At 47.3% G+C, this 23713-nt stretch overlaps 12 protein-coding genes across 12 annotated transcripts; 6 read left to right on the top strand and 6 right to left on the bottom strand.

Annotated features, from left to right (window-relative positions):
* Window positions 1-289: 289 nt before the first annotated feature.
* On the bottom strand, window positions 290-784 carry LOC143023199 (uncharacterized protein YdjI-like). The gene has a single exon (XM_076181720.1). It carries the CDS (start codon window positions 782-784, stop codon window positions 290-292), a length of 495 nt encoding a protein of 164 aa, XP_076037835.1.
* An 11-nt stretch (window positions 785-795) lies between these two features.
* Window positions 796-1995, bottom strand: LOC143023198 (uncharacterized protein YaaN-like). The gene has a single exon (XM_076181718.1). The coding sequence runs from the start codon at window positions 1993-1995 to the stop codon at window positions 796-798; it is 1200 nt and encodes a 399-aa protein (XP_076037833.1).
* Window positions 1996-3297: 1302 nt separating this feature from the next.
* On the bottom strand, window positions 3298-4549 carry LOC143023197 (uncharacterized protein YpfJ-like). The gene is made up of 2 exons (XM_076181717.1): window positions 3743-4549; window positions 3298-3357 (listed from the first exon to the last, which is right to left on the bottom strand). The coding sequence occupies exons 1-2, from the start codon at window positions 4547-4549 to the stop codon at window positions 3298-3300; spliced, it is 867 nt and encodes a 288-aa protein (XP_076037832.1).
* A 228-nt stretch (window positions 4550-4777) lies between these two features.
* Window positions 4778-5710, top strand: LOC143023196 (RNA polymerase sigma factor RpoS-like). Its single transcript, XM_076181716.1, has one exon. The coding sequence runs from the start codon at window positions 4778-4780 to the stop codon at window positions 5708-5710; it is 933 nt and encodes a 310-aa protein (XP_076037831.1).
* Window positions 5711-5846: 136 nt separating this feature from the next.
* LOC143023194 (homoserine dehydrogenase-like) lies at window positions 5847-7157 on the top strand. Its single transcript, XM_076181715.1, has one exon. It carries the CDS (start codon window positions 5847-5849, stop codon window positions 7155-7157), a length of 1311 nt encoding a protein of 436 aa, XP_076037830.1.
* Window positions 7158-10348: 3191 nt separating this feature from the next.
* Window positions 10349-14329, bottom strand: LOC143023193 (nodulation protein NolG-like). The gene is made up of 3 exons (XM_076181714.1): window positions 13689-14329; window positions 12195-13637; window positions 10349-12038 (listed from the first exon to the last, which is right to left on the bottom strand). Exons 1-3 carry the CDS (start codon window positions 14327-14329, stop codon window positions 10349-10351), a joined length of 3774 nt encoding a protein of 1257 aa, XP_076037829.1.
* A 374-nt stretch (window positions 14330-14703) lies between these two features.
* Window positions 14704-15639, bottom strand: LOC143023192 (membrane fusion protein MtrC-like). The gene has a single exon (XM_076181713.1). It carries the CDS (start codon window positions 15637-15639, stop codon window positions 14704-14706), a length of 936 nt encoding a protein of 311 aa, XP_076037828.1.
* Window positions 15640-18702: 3063 nt separating this feature from the next.
* LOC143023191 (protease HtpX-like) lies at window positions 18703-19134 on the top strand. The gene has a single exon (XM_076181712.1). The coding sequence runs from the start codon at window positions 18703-18705 to the stop codon at window positions 19132-19134; it is 432 nt and encodes a 143-aa protein (XP_076037827.1).
* Window positions 19135-19153: 19 nt separating this feature from the next.
* On the top strand, window positions 19154-20362 carry LOC143023190 (dihydroorotate dehydrogenase (quinone)-like). The gene is given in 3 exon segments (XM_076181711.1): window positions 19154-19196; window positions 19283-19743; window positions 19745-20362. Coding segments are annotated over 3 exon segments (1122 nt in total).
* Window positions 20363-20401: 39 nt separating this feature from the next.
* Window positions 20402-20734, top strand: LOC143023189 (dihydropteroate synthase-like). The gene has a single exon (XM_076181710.1). The coding sequence runs from the start codon at window positions 20402-20404 to the stop codon at window positions 20732-20734; it is 333 nt and encodes a 110-aa protein (XP_076037825.1).
* A 64-nt stretch (window positions 20735-20798) lies between these two features.
* Window positions 20799-22057, top strand: LOC143023188 (co-chaperone protein DjlA-like). The gene is made up of 2 exons (XM_076181709.1): window positions 20799-20928; window positions 21264-22057. Exons 1-2 carry the CDS (start codon window positions 20799-20801, stop codon window positions 22055-22057), a joined length of 924 nt encoding a protein of 307 aa, XP_076037824.1.
* Window positions 22058-22346: 289 nt separating this feature from the next.
* LOC143023187 (magnesium transporter MgtE-like) lies at window positions 22347-23513 on the bottom strand. The gene has a single exon (XM_076181707.1). It carries the CDS (start codon window positions 23511-23513, stop codon window positions 22347-22349), a length of 1167 nt encoding a protein of 388 aa, XP_076037822.1.
* Between the last annotated feature and the right edge of the window lie 200 nt (window positions 23514-23713).

Genomic DNA, 23713 nt, shown 5'->3' with positions numbered 1-23713 from the left:
AAGAGGCTGTGGATGAGTTGCCGGATTCCATAGATTGCGCGGCACCGTATTTCAGGTACTTATCCAAATCGCCAATCATGCCCATGCTGGTACGTTTATCCAGTGCCTTCTCAACTTCTGGTGGCAATGAGATATTTTCTACCAGAACCTTAGTCAGCTCTAATCCGTACTGATCAAACTCCGGCGCAATACGCTCAGTAATAAAGGTGCTTAACTGATCATAGTTCGACGCCAAGTCCAATACAGGCACTTTTAAGCTTGCCAAGGATGGTCGCATAGCGTGAGGTAATCAGATTACGCAGCTGATCGCTGATCTCATCAACCGTAAAGTGACCATCAGTCCGACGATCTCTTTGATGAAGGTCTCAGGATTATTAATGCGAATGGTGTAAGTTCCGAAAGTACGCAAGCGCACCATATCGAACTCTGCATCGCGCATCATAATCGGGTTTTTAGTACCCCATTTCAGATCCGTAAACTGACGCATATTGAAGAAATACACTTCGGCCTTAAACGGGCTCTGAAATGCGTGATCCCAATGCTGCAAGGTCGATAGCACCGGCAGGTTCTGAGTTTCTAACTCATACATGCCAGGGCCGAGTACATCGGCAATTTCGCCTTCGTTCACAAATACAGCGACTTGCGACTCACGAACAGTCAGCTTAGCGCCGTATTTAATCTCATTATTGTGGCGTTCAAAGCGATACACCATGGTATCGCTGGAGTTATCGGTCCATTCAATGACATCGATAAACTCGCCAAATATTTTATCCCATAATCCCATGACGGTATTCCTTAAGCCTGTTTGCTTGGTGCTGCGTCAATTTCTTCTTTACGGACTTTAGCCGCCATCAACGCATTGCGCAGTTCACTTTCAAGGTGCTGGAGTTCAGTTGCCGCTTCGGTACGCTTGGTACGGCCTTCTTCAGCGATTTGCAGACTGTCGTTGATCGTTCCAATCAGCTCTTGGTTCGCTTTGCGGACTGATTCAATATCAAATACACCGCGCTCCATTTGCTTACGCACTTCAGTGTTAGCTGTGCGTAGGTTAGTTGCGTTGGACTCCAACAAATCATTGGTCAGGTCAGAAGCGCGCTTAACGGTTTCAGCAGCATCGCTCATGCGGAAAATAGTTACGGCCTGTGCCAGCTGATTTTTCCATAATGGAACGGTGTTGATCAGCGTTGAGTTAATCTTGTTGATCAGTGTTTTGTCGTTTTCTTGTACTAAGCGAATGCTTGGCAAGCTCTGCATTGCAACCTGACGAGTCAGGCGTAAATCGTGTACACGACGATCTAAATCATCACGTGCGCTACGCATATCGCGAAGGGCTTGTGCTGCCAGCATGTTTTCCGCATCTGCGACGGCTTCTTGTTCCATCGCTGGAATTTCAACATCGTTCATCATGCGAAGTTTTTCTTCACCGGCTGCGATATACAGTTCCAGCTTGTGGAAGTAGTCGAGGTTGGCGTCGTAGAGCTTATCCAAAGAAATCACATCAGTTAACAGTTGAGTCTTGTGCGACTCCATGTGATCTGTGATTGAGTTGATCTGCTTGCGAACATCATCGTACTTACTGAGGAACTCAGCAACGGGCTTGGCCTTACCAAACAGGCGAGCAAAGAAGCCTAGCTTACGATTAGGGTTCAACTCATCAACGTCGAAGCCTTTGATGGCTACAACCATGTCATTTAGCGATGCACTTGCGCCGCCCAGGTCTTTGTTACGCACACCTTCCAGCATATTCTCAGAAATGCTGCTCATTTGCTCCTGAGCTTTGCTACCAAAGAAAATGATGCTTGAGCGGTCTTGCGTATCGATTTCACCAATGATGCCATCAAGCTCTGTTTTTTCGCTGGGATCAACCTGAGAATAGGCAACAACTTCCTGGCTAATGGGTTTAGCAGGAACAATCTCTGTTCCGGGAATAACCGCTACAGAAGGGGCTGTGGTGGCAGTGGCAGTTTGAACCGTGTTCGCTGGCGTATCAGACATGTTTGTTCCTTTAAAATCTTAGTAATGTAGGCAATGCTGTTGAATAGTGAAGGTTTAAATGATTCCTTCGCGCTTAAGCTGGGTTTCCAAAACTTCAATATTGACATCAAGATCAAAGCGATCTTGTTTTTTTAGTTTTTCGTGTTGTTCGTCAAAAGTGCTTTCAATAGAGTTCAGTACATTGGCAAAGTTCGTATCTAATTCTACGGTGGTGGCTTCATTGCGATGTGTTTTCACATAGCTTTCGGTCACACGTTGCGTTCCTTCAAGGTACACCTTCAGGAATTTACGGGCACGTGGTAAGTCATTTGGATCGGATTCGATCACAGTAATGATGTTACGTGCTTTGCTAATAATACGATCTAAGTGTTGGTCGAACTTAGCATTATTAATATCAGTGCGTGCTTTTTCGATCGCATCAATTTTGATATTCGCCGCTTCCAGTGCTTCAAACACTTCCTCAGCGGACACTCCCAGACCAATACTACCCGTTTTGTCGCGGCGTGGGTCTAAGCCATAACACAGATAAAACGCGAGCAGGGTGGCACCACCAATTAGGATACTACTAAATAAGTTGTAGTCAGCGGCTAACCAAGCGGTTGCGCCAGTCGTAATAGACAGTAGTAGTGCGGCAACCGTTTTGTAAGGTGTGCGGGGTGCCAGTGCGAGTTTCTTAATATTGTATTGATACTCGACTTTGAAGCCATGTCTGGCAATTACTGCGGCCAACATAAAGGCTGCAAAAGCACCGCCATTGATAATGGTTGCCCAAAAGTTACCTTTAACAAGGGAGATAACCGCTGCCAGTAATACCGGCATTGGCATTAGATACAGCAAAATTCCTTTGAGCCCCAGTCTGATCTGGCCCACTGGGTCATTGTTCTTACCGGGGGAGTAGCGTTTCGCGCTAGACATTAAGCAACCTCTAAAAGACTTGAATGAGTGCTTGCAAGGATACCAGTCCTAAAGTGGCTGACAATAGAACAAAGCCGATCAAGCGTTGCATGGTTTTTGGCATGTGACTTTCCTCGTAAATACACGGGTATTATATATGCCCTATGTAAGTGCTTATCAAGTGAAAGAGGTTCAGATCATTGATTTTTTGAAGGTTTGCGAGGTTTTTAAGGAAATTCAGGCAATAAAAAAGACGAGCTGTTTCCAGCTCGCCTATAAACGTAACAGGCAACTTAACAATGCTCTAAGAGCGTTGAGTGTCAGAACTATACCCCCGTAAATTTCCGACCGCCTTCAAGTCTTTGCTACCAGCAAACCGACTCCCCAATCATTGGTCGATTCAAGCGCTTACTTGATTGTCTTCAACATGTTCATGGTTTGTGCTAGGCTGTTGAGTGTCATTAACAGCTAAAAGATATAATTTTTATATCAAACACATGTTCAAGTCGAACTGCTACCACAAACCCCGAGAAAAGCAGTTCCTCCTGAAGACATGTGTAGATTAAGCGGATTTGGCTGAATCCAACCTTAATGTTATTCAGATAAGCGGTAAGTTACTGCGATTTAATGTGTATTTACAATACAAACAATCACTTAGCGGCTCCGTTAAATTCCCCTAAATTTGAATCGCATGGCTCATTTTGCTAGTTTTTAAACAAAATTAAGGGCTAACTGAACGGAATATTCAGTTAGCCCTGTTTCATATCCTGCGTTTAAGCTTAGCGAAGCGCGGCGAAAGTGTCACAATCGCTTGGATTACCGCTTAGCATTCCCTTTTTCAGCCATTCCATACGTTGCGCGCCGAAGAGCCATGAGTAAATCCATCCGGGTTAACCCACTGACCCGCGCGCTTTTGCATCCGGTCATCACCAATGCTACCAGCGGCATTCATGGCTTCTTCCAAGTCACCATCATCTAATAGCTTGTAGTTGGCCTGACGTCTGGCCCAGATGCCTGCGTAGCAATCGGCTTGTAGCTCTAGTAGTACGGATAGTTTGTTCGCCTGAATTTTACTGCTCTGGCGCTGAAGTTTGACAACCTCATCAGAGATACCCTGTACCTTTTGTACATGATGGCCGACTTCGTGTGCGACGACATAAGCTTGAGCGAAGTCACCAACAACCCCCATTTTGCTCAATTCACTGAAGAAGCTAAGGTCTAAATAAATCTGTTCATCGCCGGGGCAATAGAAAGGGCCGGTTGCAGAGGAGGTCATACCGCAGGCAGAACTGACCCGGTCATTAAACAACACAACAGTAGGTTCACGGTAACGCGCGCCAGCTTGCTGGAATATAGGATTCCAAACATCTTCAGTATCTTTTACAACGACGGCAATAAACTCTCTACCTTCATCGTTGATGCCGCCACCGGTGCTTTGTGGTGATGCGCTGCTTTGAGTCATGTCGCCACCGACCATATCAAGCAGCCCCTGACCTTGGCCGGTAAACAGAAATACTAACAACATAATAATGAAGCCTACGCCGCCTACCTTGACGCCGCCGCCAGAAGGTCGTCGAAATCCTCCGCTACTACCGCCACGGCGATCTTCAATATTGGTACTTTGTTTACGTCCTTTCCAGCGCATATCCCAACCCTGCATTACTTATAATATAAAAGATAATGATACACAGTAATTGATGCATTACAAAACCTTACCGCTGAATGTTACCGCTCATCAGTACTTCTGTAACGCTGGCGTCTGACTAGATTTAGGTAGATATACTTTTGAACTTATCTGGCATTGTTAGGCCATAATAAAATAATAATGAGAAATAACGATAAGGATAAATATCCGAAAAAAACTACCATAATGTGAGAGAGAATCAGTATGAGTGCGATTGGAGTACAAGGAAATACACCCTCATCAGAGTCTGCCAGATCCCCATCCAGTATTGGTTTGCGATCAGGAATTGGAGGAAAGCAGTCTCAGGAAGCCATTCACATCTACCTAAGGGAGATCGAATCAAGTCCGTTATTAAGCGCCGAGGAGGAAGTTTATTACGGACGATTAGTCCAAAAAGGAGAGGAGGCCGCTCGCAAGCGAATGATCACGTCAAACTTGCGATTGGTTGTAAAAATATCACGACGTTACCTGAATCGTGGATTAGGTCTGCTTGATCTGGTTGAAGAAGGTAACTTAGGCTTGATCCACGCCGTTGAAAAGTTTGACCCAGAGAAAGGGTTCCGTTTCTCAACCTACGCGACCTGGTGGATACGCCAGAGTATCGAACGCGGACTCATGAATCAGTCCCGTACCATCCGCTTACCCATCCATGTTAATAAAGCCCTGAACTGTTGTTTACGTAAGCGCGCCGAGCTTACCCAGCGCTATGGCACTGAGCCGAGTGTTAGCGATATTGCCAAGGGCTTGGATAAGCCGGAGTCAGAAGTGCATGGCCTGCTACGTCACACTGAATCAACAACCTCTCTAGATTATAAGGTTGGGAGTGGCGGTGAGTCGTCGGTGATGGATTTTATTGCGGCTGAAACGGTGCGAGGACCAGATCAGGTTGCGATGGAGTCTGATATTGCTAAAGCGATTGATATTTGGTTGAGCCAGTTAGATGCAAAGCAGCAGGAAGTGATCGTGCGCCGCTTTGGTTTGCATGGACATGATTATGCAACCTTGGAAGAAGTCAGTGCGGCGATGGAGATTACCCGGGAGCGGGTTCGGCAAATTCAGATGAATGCCTTGAAGCGTTTGAAGCGGATTTTGGAGCAGGAAGGCGGTTCACGGGAGTTATTTTTGCAGAGTTCCTGACAAGCCAGCTTAGGCGTAGCCTATTTGGTGCCGTTACATTATACTTGGCGCAATTTTTTTAGCAGCAATTAGCCGTTGATTCAGTAGAGTTAAGGCTAATTGCTTGCTTCCGATTTTGTGTTGACAGGTAGAGTAAATGACTCCGGTAAAAGTTGGTCTTTTAGGTTTGGGCACGGTAGGCGGTGGAACAGCAACTGTCTTAAAACGTAATGCAGAAGAAATTGCTCGTCGGGCAGGGCGTGGCATTGTTATTGACTATGTTTCAACGTCCAAGTCTGAGTTGCCGGAAGGCTTAGGCCTATCTGGCAGTCGTATCACCCGTGACCCTTTTGATGTGGTCAATGATCCTGATATTGAAATTGTTGTTGAGCTGTATGGTGGTGATGAGCCGGCTAAGAGCTTAGTGCTGCAAGCCATTGAAAATGGTAAACATGTTGTGACAGCCAATAAAGCGCTGATCGCAGTACACGGCAATGAAATCTTCGAAAAAGCCCGTGAAAAAGGCGTTATTGTTGCCTTTGAAGCCGCAGTTGCTGGCGGCATTCCAATTATTAAATCTCTTCGTGAAGGTCTGTCTGCTAATAAAATCAATTGGTTAGCCGGTATTATTAATGGAACAGGTAACTTTATTCTTAGCGAAATGCGGGATAAGGGACGTGATTTTGAAGATGTATTAGCCGAAGCGCAGGCGCTGGGCTATGCAGAATCAGACCCTACCTTTGATGTGGAAGGCATTGATGCCGGCCATAAACTGACTATTCTTTCTTCAATCGCCTTCGGTATTCCATTGCAGTTTGAAAAGACTTATATGGAAGGGATTAGCGATATTTCCAGTGAAGATGTGGGCTATGCCGATGAGCTTGGCTATGGCATTAAGCACTTGGGTATTGCCCGTCGAACTGAGCGTGGTATTGAACAACGCGTTCACCCAACACTGATTCCTAAAGATCGTTTGATCGCTAATGTAAATGGCGTGATGAATGCAGTACTAGTGAAAGGCGATGCAGTTGGCCCAACCATGTATTACGGTGCTGGTGCTGGTGGCGAGCCTACCGCTTCTGCGGTTGTCGCTGATATCATTGATATTGCACGCGTGCTGACTTCTGATCCGGAAAATCGTGTTCCTCATTTAGCATTCCAGCCGGACTCTTTATCAGATCACCCTGTGCTGGCAATGGATGCGGTTGATACGGCATTTTACTTGCGTTTAAGTGCGCGGGATGAGGCGGGTGTGCTGGCGAATATCACGCGTATTCTGGGCGATGATAATATTAGTATCGAAGCATTCATTCAGAAAGAGACCAGCAAGACGAATGGTAAAGCAGACATTATCCTGCTGACTAAAGTCGTGAATGAAGGGGATATGAATCAAGCCATTGCTAAAATCGAGGCTTTGGACGTGGTGACGGGCAAAGTGACTCGCATCCGTGTTGAAAACCTTGGTTAAATCTACGTCGTCAATCGAATATCAGGACACCTTATGAAGTTTATAGAAACCCGTGGTAATGATTCGCAGCCACAGCACCCGGTTAATGTTAATTTTTCAGAAGCCATTCTTGGCCCGATTGCTTCCTATGGCGGGATTTATGCACCAGAAACGCTGCCAGATTTAGGTGAAGCCTTTTTAAAAGCGCACATCTGAACTCGAGTTATAAGCAATTAGCCAAAGCGTTGCTTCAGGCATTCGAGATTGATATTGCCGAGCGAGTGATTGATGAAGCGCTGAGCGCTTATGATCAGTTTGATGACCCGAATGATCCAACGCCTTTGGTTAAAGTGCGTGACGATTTATTTGTAAGTGAGCTGTATCACGGCCCAACCCGCGCCTTTAAAGACATGGCTTTACAGCCGTTTGGTGTGTTGCTTTCTGCGTTAGCGAAGTATCGTGATGAGGATTATCTGATTCTGGCTGCAACCAGTGGAGATACAGGGCCTGCGGCATTAGAAACCTTTAAGAACCGCGAGCGGGTTCGTGTAGCGTGCATGTATCCAGAAGGCGGAACCTCTGATGTGCAGCGTCTGCAAATGATCACTGAAGATGCTGATAACTTAAGAGTTATCGGGATTCACGGTGACTTTGATGATGCTCAAAGCGCATTGAAGCAATTGCTAGGTTCGCAGAGTTTTAAGCAAACGCTGAGCGAGAAAAAGATTCACTTATCAGCAGCGAACTCAGTTAACTTCGGGCGCATTATCTTCCAGATTATTTACCATATTTCAGCTTATTTGGAGTTGGTACGTCGCGAAGAAATCACTTTAGGTGAGAAGGTCTATATTGCTGTTCCTAGTGGGAATTTTGGTAATGCTTTAGGTGCTTACTACGCCATGCAGATGGGCTTGCCCGTTGAGAAAATTCTGATTTCAACCAACAACAATAAAGTGCTGACTGGTTTGATTCAGGATGGTCATTATGATTTCCGTGGCGCTTCAGTGATTCCTACTGTGGCACCGGCAATGGATATTCTGAAAGCTTCCAACGTTGAACGTATCCTGTTTGATTTGTTTGGTGCTGAACGTACCAGAGAGCTGATGTATCAATTAGATACTGAGCGTTTCTACGAGCTATCGCCTTCTGAGCATGCTGAGCTGAAAGCGATTTTCGCTGCGGATCATTGTGATGATGAGGAAACGGTTGCGTACGTAAAGCGTTGCTTTGAAGAGGGTTATCTAATGGACCCACACACCGCGACGTGCCTCAAGGCCTATGATAATTGCCGGGATAAGCCACTGAAAACGATCGTGACCTCTACTGCTGAGTGGACGAAGTTCTCAATGACCATTGCCGAAGCGATTGGCACAGAGTCTGGCAGTGGTGATCTGGATGCGTTGAAGAATATTGCTGCTAAAGCGAATATCAAGATTCCGGCACAAATTGAAGCCTTGTTTGATAAGCCAGTTGCTCAGAAAACGTTGATCGATAAAGACGATATCGAAAAGACCATTTTGTCATTCCTCTGAGGTCGCTTATTTGCGTATTTTTCGTGCTTTACTAATAATCTCATTAGCACTGTTGGGTTCTGGTTTCTTTTTCTGGAACCCATTAAGCATTCGACCAGCCACGCTACCGAACGGTGCGAGGCTGGAGCCCGCCGAATGCTGGTTTGAAAACACGGAACTAATACGCATCGACTGCGCTTACCTGTACACCCGCAAGCAATCACCTGATACACCGGTATTCAAACTACCGGTGTTGGTGATGCGTGATTCCTGGTTTAAAAACAGTAGCACGTCCATGATCAGTCTGGCGGGCGGGCCAGGTGGTGCTTCCTATATCGACAAAGACTCGATGCCGTACTGGATTAGTGAATTTGTCGCGCAGGATTGGGGCTTAGACGTTGTCATGTTCGATCAGCGTGGTACGGGTCTCAGTGAGCCTTTACTTCGTTGTAAAGATAGCAATGAGCTACGGCTCGAAACCTTAGCGCAAGATCTCAGTGGGCGTGAAGACTTTGAGCAATTCAAACGTCAAATGCAGCATTGCTATGATCAATACGCCAAGCAGCCTGCACTGAAACCTTATTTAAAACAGCTCAGTACCAGCTATAGCGCATCGGATATCGCGGACCTGCGTGACCTGCTAGACGTTGAGCAGTGGGTGTTGAATGGTGTGTCTTATGGTACACGCCTTGCGCTCGAAACGGCTCGCCAATATCCGGATATTGTGAAATCCATGGTATTGGATTCGGTGTACCCGCCTCGTTATGATGGCTTTGAAACCTTGGCTGAAAATAGCTTCAATGGTATTCAACGGCTTATGCAGCGCTGCGAAACGGATGAGCTTTGTAATGAGGTTTATCCAGACCTTTCCTCTTCTCGTTGATGGCGGCGCTTAACACCTTAAGCCGCGAGCCTTTATTGCTGCAAGTACCAAGAGAAGACAGCAAAAAGCCCTCCAAGCCTTTAATGTTGACCGCTGAGCGTTTGATACTGCTGTTGGATTACACGGGTTATGATTCCCGATTATTTGGCGACATCCCTGCCGGTATTAAAGCAGTCAATGATGCTGACACGGGCAGTAAATCACTATTAAAACTCGCCAGTAACTATCTGGAAGTAGAGTTGTTTGAAGAGTTTAGCGATGCTGTTTATATGGTGATCGAGTGCTCTGAAAATGGTCAGTTTAAAGCGGATGAGCTGATGCGGCGATTACAGCCGTTTCGTGAGAAATACCCGATGCTCGATTGGTCGCCTAATGCCCTCTACGACCCACAGATGTGTGTTAACTGGCGAAACTCGGCAGTGACAGAATCGCGTAATCATCGCGAACCTGCCAGTACAGATAAGCCGACGTTAATTCTGGCTGGTGCTTTGGATTCAGTGACGCCGCCGGAATGGGGTAAGCAACTTGCTGCTACCCTGCCTAATAGCCGTTATCTGGAATATGCGGATATGGCGCATGCGGTATTGTCTTCATCACTGTGCGCCAGCGATGAAGTTCAGTTGTTTCTCAACCCTGAGCTTAAGAAAACCGCATTCTGCGATAAGGATGAGCGGGAGTACGAACAAACCGGCAGAGCATTAGAGTGGGTGATGCCTCATATAGAGCCATCCATAGACGTACTAGAAGGTGTGGTTCCGGATATAGAATCAGCTGCTGATGAAACAACAACTGATTCTAGTGATGACTCTTCAGGCTAACTAAAAGTCCAGATGATACGCCAGCTGTAGATATGCCTTAAACAAGCGGTTACCGTGCTGAATCACACCATTAGCCGTTAAGTGCGTCACATCCGATTTTTCCAATCCAAGCATCGAAGTATAAGCCGTATTCGCATCTTCAGCGGCCAGCTTTTGCTGTGCGGCGATCACTTGTGGACGCTGCTTAACTAATGGATGTTGCTCATCCACGCCCAAAATCACCGGTAACCTAGGGTTTCTGGCAACGTTATGGCGAAAATGGTGTATCAGGCGCTGAAGGTTGTAGTAATAACGATTAGCTAAGCCATCGTTTCCGGCATCAGTTTCGCCTTGAATCCAGGTGAATGAGCGGATAGTTACCTGATGGCCCTGTTGCTTTAACAGGTTAATCGAGTGTTGCAGTTCGCGAATCATTCGATCATATAAGCCGCCTTGTCCGGGGCTTTTCCAAACCGTTTCAAGACTGCTGCTACCAAAGCTGAATTTAAAAATAGCGGGCTTAAAGCCATAGTTCTTAACTGCGCGAGCAAAGGTTACTTCGGGGCCAAAATGGCCGAGTGCAAAGTGCCCACCTTGGGAGTGTAGCGTTTCCCATTGGCGTTTAGTCGAGGCATAGTCGACCGCTTCATAATAGAAGGGAATTGTGCTGTCCAGGTGTCGTGGGTCAGCGGGTAGTAGCGTGCATCGCTGCGCCAACCTTGCATATTGGGACTGGCCGCCCATGACATGCAGGTCGATCTCATCGGCTAAGGCGATGTGGCTGCTGAATAATAGCCAGCCACAAATAAACAGGGCAGCTTGGTTAAGTACTTGCAGGTTCCGTTTTTTCTCTGATTCATCAATATTAAATACTAGTCTGTAAATCCAGTGCAGGATTCGCTTAATGTCTTCCAGCACCAGATAACTAACCGGCACCAGCACCAATGACAGCAGGGTGGCAAATAAGATGCCATACCCGAGGCTGACTGCCATCGGAATCAGAAACTGTGCCTGGGTACTTTTCTCGAACATTAGTGGCAGCAAACCGGCAAAGGTTGTAAGCGACGTCAACAATATGGGGCGAAAACGTGCGCCACCGGCCTTTCTGACGGCATCCAGCAGGTCCATACCTTCGAGTCGTTTGCGGTTGATGTAGTCCACCAATACCAGCGAGTCATTCACGACCACGCCAGTGAGCGCAAGCATCCCAAGAATACTACTAATACTCAAGGTCATTCCCATAATGGCATGACCAATGAGCGAACCAATAATGCTAAACGGAATGACCCCCATAACGATAAAAGGTTGCACATAAGAGCGAAAAGGGATCGCTAATAGGCAATATATACCCAGTAGCGCGAAGGCCAGTCCAAAATACAGGCTGCCAAATGCTTCGGATTGTTCTTTCAGTTCTCCCTCAAAGCCATAGCCGACATCCGGATAGCTAAGCAGAATCTCAGGTAACCACTCCTGCATTTCCGCTTGAATGCGCGGCATATCGACATTTTCTTTATCCGCATCAGCGGCAATTGTTAGTACGCGTTGGCCATCATAGCGACTGATCTTGGAGAAACCTTGCTGAATTTCAACATCGGCAACTTCTAGCAGAGGGATCAAATCACCATTACTGGTACGAATGCGAATTTTCTCCAGCGCAGTGACCGAGTAGCGCTCTTGCTTGGGTAGGCGCACGATGACTTTAGCATCCTCACTACCACGCGATAAGGTTTGTGCCTCAGCTCCAAAAATACTATTGCGGAATTTGCTGACCAAGGTCCGTTAGCGACAAGCCCAGCATTTCAGCTTCGGCTTAATGCGCATGCGGATTTCATCTTTACCACCTTCAAAACTATCAGTGATATCAAACAAGCCCGAGTAATTGGCTAGTCTTCTCTTGATTTCGGTGGACGCTTGAGAAAGCTCATCAAAGTTATCGCCATTTAGCTGGATTTCCAGCGGCTGTCCGCCACGGCCAATTTCCGCGCGGAAGGAGAGGCTTTCAACCCCCGGAATATCCCCAATCATGCGCTGCCAGTCACGAATCATATCCAGACTGGAGACTTTAATGGTACGGGCCTCTGGTGGCGTTGTTTCAAATTGAATTCGTGCAATATTGGACTGGCCACTGCTACTCAGTTGGCGTCGGCTACCGCCTTTGGTGCCCACGGTAGTGAGTATGTGGCGAATCACGCTTTCATTGGTGCCAGGGTCTACATAGCGCTCTTGCAAGGCTAGTAACTGGGTCAGCATATTATCAACATGCTTGCTGGTGACTTCAATCGGTGTGCCTTCCGGCATAGTCAGGTCAGCACTCACGTATTCACTCTGGATACGCGGGAAGAAGGTAAACGCGAAGCGTCCGGTATTAATGGCGACAATCGAGAGCACTAGTAAGGCCACAAAGAAGGTCAGCGTGAAGTAGCGCAGATTAAGCGCGACATTCAAAAACGGTGAGAAGATACGATGAATAAACCATTCCAAGCTGCCCGCAATACCACGCTGAATACGGCTGATGATATTGAGTTTAGCATTGGCAGGCCGACGTCGAACCGAGGTCATATGCGCTGGCAAAATCAGTTTTGATTCAATCAGCGAGAACAAAAGTACTGGAATAATTACGGCGGGAATTACCGCAAAGATCTGTCCTCGTAAGCCATCAACCATTAGCAGCGGCACAAAGGCTGTCATAGTCGTCAGTACGCCAAACGTAACGGGTACAGAAACCTCCTGAGTGCCCTGAATGGCGGAAGTCGTTGGGTCGCTACCCGATTGCAGGTGAGTGTAAATATTCTCACCAGTTACAATGGCATCATCGACCACGATTCCGAGTACGATAATAAAGGCGAACAAGCTGATTTGGTTAAAGGTAACGCCAAGCTCGGGCATGATAATCATCGCGCCCATAAAGCTGATGGGAATACCCACGCTTACCCATAAGGCTACAATCGGTCGCAAGAATAATGCGAGCAGCAAGAATATCAGCAAGCAACCCTGAGCAGCACTGGTGACCAGGGTTGAAAGACGAGCTTTCAAACTCACCGAGTTATCCCGCCAATAAGTTAGCGTGATATTTTCCGGTAGTCGGTCATTCTTATCAGCGACGTATTCGATAACGGTTTTGGAGAGCTCAATCGCACTTTGGTCACCAACCCGATAAACCTCTAGAGATGCACCACGTTTACCATCAAACGTCGTGTATTGCGGGCCTTCATCAAAGCCATCAATGATGGTGGCGATATCGCCAAGGACGATTTGTGTGCCATCTGCATTACTGCGAATATTGATGTCGTTAAATGCTGGGCGCTGGTAACTTTACCCAAAGTACGAATACGAATATCACCAGCATCGGTCTTCAGTGTACCGGCGGGAATATCGCGCGAGGAGCGACTGATTGCCTGAGACATCATCAAGGCTCAAGCCATAGCGCTGCAGGGTGACTTCGGGTATTTCAATAGCCACTTCATAAGGGCGCAAACCACTAATCGCAACCTGTGTAATGCCCGGTTGTTTGAGTAGCTCATCGCGTACTTTCAAGGTTTCTTTGTTCAACTCCATCTCAGTCATTTCGCCATAGACGATGACATTGATGTTTTCACGGGTTCTGACCGAGGTACTGGCGACGGGTGAGTCCACGTCATCAGGCAAGTCTGTGATCGCATCTAAACGACTTTTGACCTCGTTTAGCAGCTTATCCTTATCCGCACCTTTAATAACTTCTAAGCTAACAGAAGCAGAGCCTTCGCTGGCGGTACTGATGATGTGTTCAATTTCAGGAATATCGGCAACCGACTCCTCAATTTTGCGAATGACACCTTCTTCAACTTCATTGGGTGCAGCGCCCGAATAGCTGGCGCTTACATTGATCACATCACGTTCAAACGATGGAAACACTTCCAGCGGAATGCGGTTGAACATGGTGAAGATGCCAGCGGCAACGATAACGACCATCAGCAAATTGGCCGCGACATGATTTCTGGCAAACCAGGCAATTGCTCCGTGCATTTAGTTGGCCTCGGCAGAAGTTTTCGAAGCAGGGCGTTGAGAGCCCTGACGCGCGGCTGCATTGGCAGGCTTATCGCCATTCGCGCCGCCTGCTCGTTTACCACCTTCAGGTCGGCCACCACCACCTTTGGTTGGTCGATCCTCAGTTTTCTCACCAACTAAGCGCACAGCCATACCATCTTTAGCCGAAGGCATTGGCGTGGTGATCAACTTGGCTTGCGGCGGAATCGAATCACTGGAAATGACTAGTTGATCATTTTCTCGTGCTAATACCTCAATGGGTTTAATGCGAATTTTGCCTTCGTCATATAGCATGACTTCACGGTTTTGGCGGGTTGAGCGGGTAGGGATGACATAAACGTTCTTTAAAGGTGCTACCGATAATTTGAGCTTGTAGGAATTGGCCTACCTTTTACCGGAGGCGCATCGCTGCCCGCCTTTTTAGAGAATGGGTTTTCGATGCGGGCAATCACGGCAATTTGTCGGGTACGAGCATCCATAGCGGCAGCGGTTCGTACAATGCGACCTTTCCACTCGTGTTGCTTCTCGGCGTATTTAGCAGAAAATGAAACCTCAGGCCATTGATCGGCTCTGACTTTTTGATTGCTGTAAATTTCCGGCAAATCCAATTCTTCATATTCGGATAATGAGAGTGGCAGGCGAACTTCTACATAGTCACTGGAATACACCTGGCCAACTAAGGTTCCGGCGGTGATGTATTGGCCCACATTCACGCTGCGGCTCAATAGTCGTCCATCATAGGGGGCGAGAATTCTGGTTTTATTTAAATCATCGCGAGCTTGTTCAAGGCGTACTTTGGCGGCGTCAAGGTTTGCCATGGCTGAAGCAATATGTGGCTTACGAGCCGCGATATCAGTAGGGCGGCGATTGGCTCCGTATAATTTGAAATCACGCTCTGCGAGATCGGCGAGATTTTGTTCGGTTTTAACTTCAAGCATGCGCTGGCTGACTTCAGCGGTTGCGATGACGATGGCATTGCGGTAATTGGTGTTATCAATGCTCAACAGCAGATCGCCTTTGCGAAAGTAACTACCTTCTTCAAATACGGGAGATATAGAGGTTACTTTGCCAGAGACTTCTGCAACGATATTGGTACTGAGGTTGGACTCCACTGAGCCGGAAGAGCGAATTTTCAGGGTATACGACTGGAGTTGTGGTGTCATGATATCGACCACTGGTACGACAGGCTGTCGGACACGTTTCCTTGGTTCTGGGGTGCTTTTGATCAGGTAGCTCGCCAGTGCAAACGAGCTGGCAATTAGTGCAATTATTAGTATGAGCTGTTTCATGCATCACCGTCTTTATTTTAGTCGTTATATGTCGTGACGGAAGCCGACCCAAGCTGGCCCCTGTACACGGCTAATACAAACATTGTATATAAAGCCGTGGGCAGAGACTATTAATCTTACGGAATCTTTACGCTTGCAATTGGTGTAATTACTGACCTAAATAATCTAATCCGAAGTAAGTTGCGCCAGCCACAAGGATCAGCAATAAGATGCCAGCGCCTAATCTCAGTAGTTTGCTGGGTGGTCTCGGTCGTCCACCAAAGCGATTGACCACAGGGTTTCCGGGGATTAGCCAGAATATAATGTTGGCGAATGGCAATATCAGCAATAAAGCCAACCAGCCACTGGCATTAAAATCATGGCAGCGCTGAATGGTCAGCTGCACATAAATAATCAGTGCGGCGCAAAAGCCAGCGGCCAATAATACATAAGCGATCGCTCCCCGAGCTCGCCAAAACGACTGGATATGCCGGCCAGTGCCGCAATAATCCAAAACACTAAAAAGGGTATAATGATTGAGTAAAAGAAATACTCAAAGCGTCCTATGCGCCCGTTAGCTGATAAAATCTGCACATCGCTGTAACGGTTTGTTGGATGCAATGCCCCCCGGTATTGATCAAACTCAGCAGTTGAGTTCATAAATAAAGCTCCTTTTAATTCATCCCTTCCAAGCCTTTATGTTTTACGCGGGGCAATAAAAAAGTTATATGCGGAGCCTGACGAAAGTAATGGTTTTAGCGCGGAACTGAATAACAGCTGAATAGATAGCTTTTGGAAATGCACAATAGCGCGAATTGAGCCTGCAAGCGGCGGTATAGACGTTTATACTGTGCCAAATCAAAAAATCATGATGAGAATACACTTATGCCGATCGCTCCATTAATGCTGGATCTTAAAGGAACACACCTTCAAGCAGAGGAACGTGAACTGCTGAAACACCCGTATTGCGGCGGGGTTATCTTCTTTTCCAGAAATTATGAGGATGTCGGGCAGCTAGAGCAGTTAGTTCGTGATATTCGTGCGGCGACGGATAAGCCCTTGCTCATTGGTGTGGATCATGAAGGTGGTCGGGTGCAACGCTTTAGAGAAGGCTTTACGCGCTTGCCTGCACTGGGAACCTTATATGCCAATAGTGAGAGTGAAGAGCAGGCCCTGAAAGCGGCACATAATCATGCATGGCTAATGGCGGCTGAGTTAAGAGCCATTGATATCGATTTTAGCTTCGCGCCAGTGTTGGATTTGGATTATGGCGTGAGTCAGGTAATTGGCGACCGCTCTTTTTCATGCTGATGCAAAAATTGTAAGTCGAATGGCAGAATCCTATATCGCGGGTATGCATGAAGCGGGGATGGCGGCTACGGGTAAGCATTTCCCTGGTCATGGTGCCGTTGTGGCAGATTCTCATCTTGAAATTCCAGTTGACGATCGTGCGCTGGAAGCAATTGGCCCGATGGATATGATGCCGTTTGCTGATCTTATGTCAAAGGCTTGGATGCAGTGATGCCCGCTCATGTGATCTATCCGTCAGTGGATAGCCAGCCAGCAGGATTTTCTAATGTTTGGTTGCAAGATATTCTGCGTAAACAGCTGGGCTTTGAGGGCGTTATTTTCAGTGATGATCTGAATATGGAAGGTGCCTCATTTGCCGGTAATTATGCAGAACGCGCACAAGCGGCATTAGGTGCAGGTTGTGACATGATTCTATTGTGTAATAACCGCGAAGGTGTGATTCAGGTATTGGATCAGGCGAAGATTGACCTGAATGCAGAGTCCTGTGTGGCCAGCATGCAGCGCCTTGAGCGTATGCAAGGTAAGGCCTATATGAATCGCAGTGCTTTGCTGGATACGCAACGTTGGTCCGAAATTAATTCCGAAATCAGCGCATTTGTCTGAGGATAGCTAATTTATGAAAAATTACGCGCACAAAGTCAGAGAAGAGCTGGTTAGTATTTTGATTTTTGTCGGAATTATCTGGGCTATTTTCGTGTTGGATCGTTTTCTGCCGCTGGAAAAGCTGGGTTTGATTCCTCGCGACTTTGGTGGGTTGATCGGCATTATCACCATGACCTTTTTGCATGGCGATCTGGCGCACATTATGGGGAATATCGTTCCACTGATAGTGATGCTGGCTTTGCTGGCGGGTTCCCGAGCCAATAGCTTGTAATTGTTTGCCTGATTATTGGCATTGGTGGTTCGCTGCTGTGGTTGTTTGGGCGCGGCGATACTTTGCATATTGGTGCTAGTTTGCTGGTATTTGGGCTGGCCGTGTTTTTGATTGTTTCCGGCTTGCTGGAAAAAACGTTTGGTGCCGCTCATTATCAGTATTTTTATCGCCATTACTTATGGTGGTGTACTGATTAGCGGCATTGCACCGTGGCAGCAAGGCGTGTCGTGGGATGGTCATTTATTTGGCGGCATTGGCGGCGCAATTACCGCGTGGCTATTGCTGGGTAGAAACGTACACAAAATCCTGCCGTAGTCGCAGATTGCGAAGCGGTAATGAACTGAACCTTTAGCCATAGCAGATTGACTAAGGGGTTGAATAATAAGCATGAAGCGCGGTCATTTTTAAAGTGGGCCGCTTGAAAGCAAGCGATGGAAGAGCCATGTTTTTCCATTATCATCTGAATCATCGAGAGGACAACGCATGAAGCGTGTACTGTTGTTAATGGCCACTAACTTCGCAGTCGTAGTGGTGTTGGGGATTTTATGGAATGTGTTGGACGGCTTGTTCGGCATTTCCGAGTCATTGCGGCAGATGGGTCTGCCCGCAGAGTTTGGTTATATTGCCGTCATGTCACTAGTGATGGGCTTTGCAGGCTCTTTTATCAGCTTAGCGATGTCCAAAAGCTCGGCTAAGCGCAGCATGGGCGTGCATGTTATTGAGCAGCCAACGAACCAGCAAGAGCGTTGGTTGTTAAATGTGGTCGCCAGACAAGCTGAGAAAGTCGGAATCGATATGCCGGAAGTGGGTATCTTCGATACGCCAGAGCCAAATGCTTTTGCTACTGGGCTCGCAAAAATGCTGCCTTGGTCGCGGTGAGTACAGGTTTGTTAAACACCATGAATGCCGATGAAGTTGAGGCGGTATTGGGGCATGAGATAGCCCACGTCGCGAATGGCGACATGGTTACTCAGACTTTACTGCAAGGTGTCATGAATACCTTCGTTATCTTCTTCTCCCGCGTGATTGCCTCTGTGGTGAACTCTGCGCTGTCGGGCAACCGTAATAACGATGGTGGCCATCAGGGCGGCTCCTATGGCATGACTTACTTCATTGTCTCGACTATTGCGCAAATTGCATTAGGCTTCCTGGCGAATATCGTTGTGATGTGGTTTTCACGTTACCGCGAGTTTCAGGCAGACAAAGGTGGTGCTGAGCTAGCGGGTCGTCAAAAAATGATTGATGCACTCAAAGCGCTACAGCGTGGGCATCAGCCACAAGATTTACCCGGGAGAACTAGCAGCCTTTGGTATTGCGGGTGGTATTGGTAATGGATTTAAAAAGTTGTTTATGACGCATCCGCCCTTAGAAGAGCGGATTGCCGCGCTGGAGAGTCAGCGTTAATTAAACAATTGATTGTATTGATACGTTATTAGGGAGGTCGCTGTTGCGGCCTTTCCTTTTTCTGGGGATAATCAGCCCCACATTTTGACCGAGAGAATCCTGTGTACCCAATCGCACGCCAATTACTGTTTAAACTGCCGGCCGAAACCTCGCATAACGTCACCCTTAAAGGCCTGAATCTAGCTAATCGCTTAAATCTGCTGAATCGCTTTGTGGCTCAAGCACCTGCTGATCCGGTCGAAGTCATGGGCGTTCGTTTTCCAAATCGTGTCGGTTTGGCTGCGGGGCTTGATAAAAATGGTGACTACCTTGAAGCATTGGCGGCACTGGGTTTTGGATTTGTTGAAATCGGCACAGTCACCCCACGGCCGCAAGCGGGTAATATAAAGCCGCGTTTATTCCGCCTGCCAGAGGCTAACGGCATTATCAATCGCATGGGCTTTAATAACTCTGGTGTCGATCATTTAGTTGACAATGTGCAGCGTGCACGCGCCAATGGCTACCAAGGTGTCGTGGGTATCAATATTGGCAAAAATGCCGGTGACGCCGGTGGATCTGGCGATGGATGATTACATTGTCTGTCTGCAAAAAGCGTACCCACATGCCGATTACATCACTATCAATATTTCATCACCCAATACCCCTGGCTTACGTTCGCTGCAGTATGGTGAAGAATTAAATGCCTTGCTGGGTGCGCTTAAGGCTGAGCAATTGGCATTGCAAAAGCAGCATGGTTTTTATCGTCCTCTAGCGGTTAAAGTTGCTCCGGATTTAAGTTCAGAAGAGATTGCCGGCATTGCCGAGTGTCTACTGAGTAATGAGATTGATGGTTTAATCGCGACCAATACCACCTTATCTCGCGATGCAGTGCAGGGCATGAAGCATGGAGAAGAGGCCGGTGGTTTAAGTGGTGCGCCAGTAACGGCTCGCTCCACTGAAGTGATTGCTGAGTTTGCTGCGATATTGGGCAATAGAATCCCAATTATTGGTGTAGGTGGGATTTTCAGCGAACAAGATGCTATCGATAAGATTAATGCGGGTGCTGCTTTGGTGCAGGTTTACACCGGTTTGATTTATCAGGGGCCAGCGTTGATTACTGATTGCGTGACTGCATTGAGCAAAATGCCTGCATCTAGCGCTGCTACTCAGGAGTAAATACTGATGTCACTGCCAATCGGTGATAAGCCGCTAATCATGGGTATTCTGAATGTCACGCCGGATAGTTTTTCGGATGGCGGTCAGCATAATGATCCTGAGCGTGCGGTTAGTCATGCTTTGGAAATGGTACGCTTAGGTGCGGACATCATTGATATTGGTGGCGAGTCGACGCGTCCTGGCTCATTAACGGTGGATACGGATGAGCAGCTACGGCGTGTGATTCCGGTGATTAATCGCTTACGACAGCAATTGCCGGAGAATTTTCCGCTGAGTATTGATACGACGGATATTGAGGTGGCTAAAGCCTCGGTTGAGGCCGGTGTTAATTGGTTAAATGATATTTCTGCAGCTGAAGAGTCCCCGAGATGATGAATCTTGCGCGGCAAAGGATTTACCGATTGTATTGATGCATCGCCGTGGTAAGTCCGTCACTATGCAGCAAGACCCGCATTATGATGATGTGGTCACTGAGGTGTTTGGCTATCTGCTAGAGCGCGCCAAATTGGCCGAAGCAGCAGGTGTTGCTAAGTCTAATATTATTCTAGATCCCGGTATTGGTTTTGGTAAGTTACTGGAGCATAACCTCCTATTACTCAAACACTTGCCAGAGCTTTGTGCTCATGGCTTCCCTGTATTACTGGGTACTAGCCGAAAACGTTTTTTATCGACTATTTGCCAGCAGCCAGACAGTGCTCAATTGGCGGTGTTGCAACGGCAACTACAACAGCGCTAGCCATTCAGGCAGGTGTCCGCATTGTGCGAGTGCATGATGTACTCGCAAATCGTCAGGCGGCCGATGTCGCTTGGGCTATTCACACGGCATAGCGCCGCTAACCATATTTTCAGGATTTACGATGATACGTTATGCCAAGTATATAACGGCCATAATTGGCTACAGCATTTACGGCTTTTTGGGGCGCGCTAATTGGCTTTTTTGCCGGTGCATGGCTTGCTAACCGCTTTGGTCGCACGAATGCTGGTTTATTTGGAGTTAACCCGAAGCGTCGCGTTGAGCGTCAGAATGCCTTTATTACAACCTTGTTTTTGTTGATGGGCAAAATAGCCAAGTCTGACGGGCGGGTTTCTGAAGCTGAGATTGCACATGCTGAAAAGTTTATGCAGCAAATGGGCATGACGCCAGAGCATCGTAAGCAAGCGATTGAATGGTTTAAGCAGGGAACTCGTTCTGAGTTTTCGCTGGATGACACGATTGCCGAATTCAGACAAGTTAGTGGTGATGCGGCTAACCTGAAGCAGTTAATGATTATGTACCTGCTGGGCGTAGCAATGGCTGATGGCCAGTTGGCAGCAGTTGAGCAGGAGCTGTTACGGGAAATCGCAACTAAGCTGGGCTTCTCGCCACAGTCGTTCGAGCAGTTGTTAATGATGATTCGGGCACAGAGCCAGTTTAATGGTGGCCAGTATCATACAGGCGGCCAAACTGGTGGCGGTTCTTATGGTGGTCAGAGTCCAGCTGATTCATTGGCATCAGCCTATCAGGCATTGGGTGTTGAGCAGTCAGTTACCGATGCTGTGCTTAAAAAGACTTACCGCAAGCTGATGAGTGAATTCCACCCTGATAAGTTAATGGGGCAAGGCTTGCCGGAAGATATGATCAAGATGGCGACTGAGCGCTCTAAAGAGATTCAGGCGGCTTATGATTTGATTAAGAAGAGTCGTGGTCTTAAGTAGGTTTTGATGAGGTGCTGTACCGATTTGCTGGTACAGCACCTTTCTCACTGATAAATGCTGTAAATGCTGTAAATGCTGTAAATGCTGTAAATGCTGTAAATGCTGTAAATGCTATGGAGTAGGCCTATTGTTGTTTAGTTCGCTTTCAGGTCACAGCTACGGCTTTTGTGTTCCCTAAGAGAAAACACTTCTTAGGTAAGGTAGCAATAGGGCAGCCAGTCCTAAAACACCAGCATATCCCACAATATCTGTAATAGTCGTGAGTAATACACTCCCCGCCAGTGCCGGATCAATCTTCAGCTTTTGTAATAATAGCGGTAGCAAAACACCTGATAAGGGGGGCCGCTAGCAAATTCAATAACATCGCAATCGCGATAAATATCCCAATTTCAATATCTTTTAGCGCAACGGCTGAGATTACAAAAACCACCAACGCCCAAATAATGCCGTTAATAAATCCGAGTAAAAGTTCTTTTTTCAGCAGGCTGTGAGTATTTGATTTACCGATTTGGCCAAGCGCTAAGCCACGAATCACCATGGTGAGTGTTTGGCTACCAGCAATGCCCCCCATGCTCGGAACCACACCCATTAGCACAGCTAAGGCTACGGCTGACTCGATAGTATCTGTAAACTGAGAAATTACAGCAGCGGCCATAAAAGCAGTAACCAGATTGGTGCCAAGCCATAGCGCGCGGCGTTTAACACTAGGAAGAATCGGCGCAAACAAATCATCTTCTTCATTCAAACCGGCCATGCTTTTAATCGAATGTTCGGCTTCATCACGAATAACATCGACCACGTCATCGATGGTTAATCGGCCCAATAGCTTGCCGTTATCATTAACAACGGGTGCTGATATCAGGTCGCGGTGTTCAAAAAGGGTAGCGACTTTCTGACTAGTCATCTCGGCAGGAATAACCGGATAGTCATGATTCATGATATCCAAGATACTGCTGTCCGATTTGCTGGTCACTAAGCGAGATAAAGAAACCACACCAAAATAGTTGTCATAGCTGTCGACGACGGCTAAATGGTCGGTATTAGAGGGGAGTTCCTTCTTCATGCGCAAATAACGAAGCACTACCTCAACGGTTACATCTGAGCGGATGGTGACCACTTCGGTATCCATCATACCGCCAGCAGTGTCCTCGTCGTAGCCAAGGACTGCTTCAACTCGCTCCCGCTCTTGGCGGCCCATACCCGCCAGCGTTTCTTTGATAACAGTATCTGGCAAACCTTGCAGGAAGTCAGCCATGTCATCGGCATCAAGGTCTTTAAGTGCTTCGACCAAGTCCTCGGTATCCATGGACTCAGTAAGTTGCGAGCGCACCTCGTCATTCAGTTCAACGAGAACCGCACCTTCATTTTCGCGCTTGATTAGCTCCCAAGCGACTTTGCGTTGGGATAGCGGGGAAGATTCTAAAAAGGTGTGCGATTTCAGCAGGATGCAGGGCATTTAACATGCGCTGCAGTGTGAATAAACTGCCGTTTTCTATCGCACCACTCAGCGAGCTTAGGCGATCTTCTTTATTGAGATTGTCAGGGCTGCTCATGATTTGTCGTTGTCAGAATTTTTAGATAGGGCATTCTAACAAGAATCAGATCAGGGCTGCTGTTTCTTTTTAGCCTCAATCTCACGATGATTGATAATTATTG

This window comes from Oratosquilla oratoria, unplaced genomic scaffold, assembly GCF_046742065.1.
Source record: "Oratosquilla oratoria isolate Oo_2021 unplaced genomic scaffold, ASM4674206v1 SCAFFOLD45, whole genome shotgun sequence".
Lineage (NCBI taxonomy): Eukaryota > Metazoa > Arthropoda > Malacostraca > Stomatopoda > Squillidae > Oratosquilla > Oratosquilla oratoria.
This window is presented reverse-complemented; position numbering and strand designations above follow the sequence as displayed.

What these genes read in the sequence shown, in the direction of transcription:
- LOC143023191 (XM_076181712.1), top strand. Translation starts at nt 18,703, where the DNA reads ATGAATGCCGATGAAGTTGAGGCGGTATTGGGGCATGAGATAGCCCAC.
- LOC143023197 (XM_076181717.1), bottom strand. Translation starts at nt 4,549, where the DNA reads ATGCAGGGTTGGGATATGCGCTGGAAAGGACGTAAACAAAGTACCAAT. An exon ending in ATGGCTCTTCGGCGCGCAAC is followed by an intron (nt 3,358 to 3,742) that starts GTATGGAATGGC and finishes TATATCTTTTAG; the next exon opens with CTGTTAATGACACTCAACAG.
- LOC143023187 (XM_076181707.1), bottom strand. Translation starts at nt 23,513, where the DNA reads ATGCCCTGCATCCTGCTGAAATCGCACACCTTTTTAGAATCTTCCCCG.
- LOC143023188 (XM_076181709.1), top strand. Translation starts at nt 20,799, where the DNA reads ATGCAGCAAGACCCGCATTATGATGATGTGGTCACTGAGGTGTTTGGC. An exon ending in AGATCCCGGTATTGGTTTTG is followed by an intron (nt 20,929 to 21,263) that starts GTAAGTTACTGG and finishes AATTGGCTACAG; the next exon opens with CATTTACGGCTTTTTGGGGC.
- LOC143023196 (XM_076181716.1), top strand. Translation starts at nt 4,778, where the DNA reads ATGAGTGCGATTGGAGTACAAGGAAATACACCCTCATCAGAGTCTGCC.
- LOC143023198 (XM_076181718.1), bottom strand. Translation starts at nt 1,995, where the DNA reads ATGTCTGATACGCCAGCGAACACGGTTCAAACTGCCACTGCCACCACA.
- LOC143023189 (XM_076181710.1), top strand. Translation starts at nt 20,402, where the DNA reads ATGGGTATTCTGAATGTCACGCCGGATAGTTTTTCGGATGGCGGTCAG.
- LOC143023199 (XM_076181720.1), bottom strand. Translation starts at nt 784, where the DNA reads ATGGGATTATGGGATAAAATATTTGGCGAGTTTATCGATGTCATTGAA.
- LOC143023194 (XM_076181715.1), top strand. Translation starts at nt 5,847, where the DNA reads ATGACTCCGGTAAAAGTTGGTCTTTTAGGTTTGGGCACGGTAGGCGGT.
- LOC143023193 (XM_076181714.1), bottom strand. Translation starts at nt 14,329, where the DNA reads ATGCACGGAGCAATTGCCTGGTTTGCCAGAAATCATGTCGCGGCCAAT. An exon ending in CTCGCGCGATATTCCCGCCG is followed by an intron (nt 13,638 to 13,688) that starts GTACACTGAAGA and finishes CTTTGGGTAAAG; the next exon opens with TTACCAGCGCCCAGCATTTA. An exon ending in CTAGCCAATTACTCGGGCTT is followed by an intron (nt 12,039 to 12,194) that starts GTTTGATATCAC and finishes ATCGCGTGGTAG; the next exon opens with TGAGGATGCTAAAGTCATCG.
- LOC143023192 (XM_076181713.1), bottom strand. Translation starts at nt 15,639, where the DNA reads ATGAAACAGCTCATACTAATAATTGCACTAATTGCCAGCTCGTTTGCA.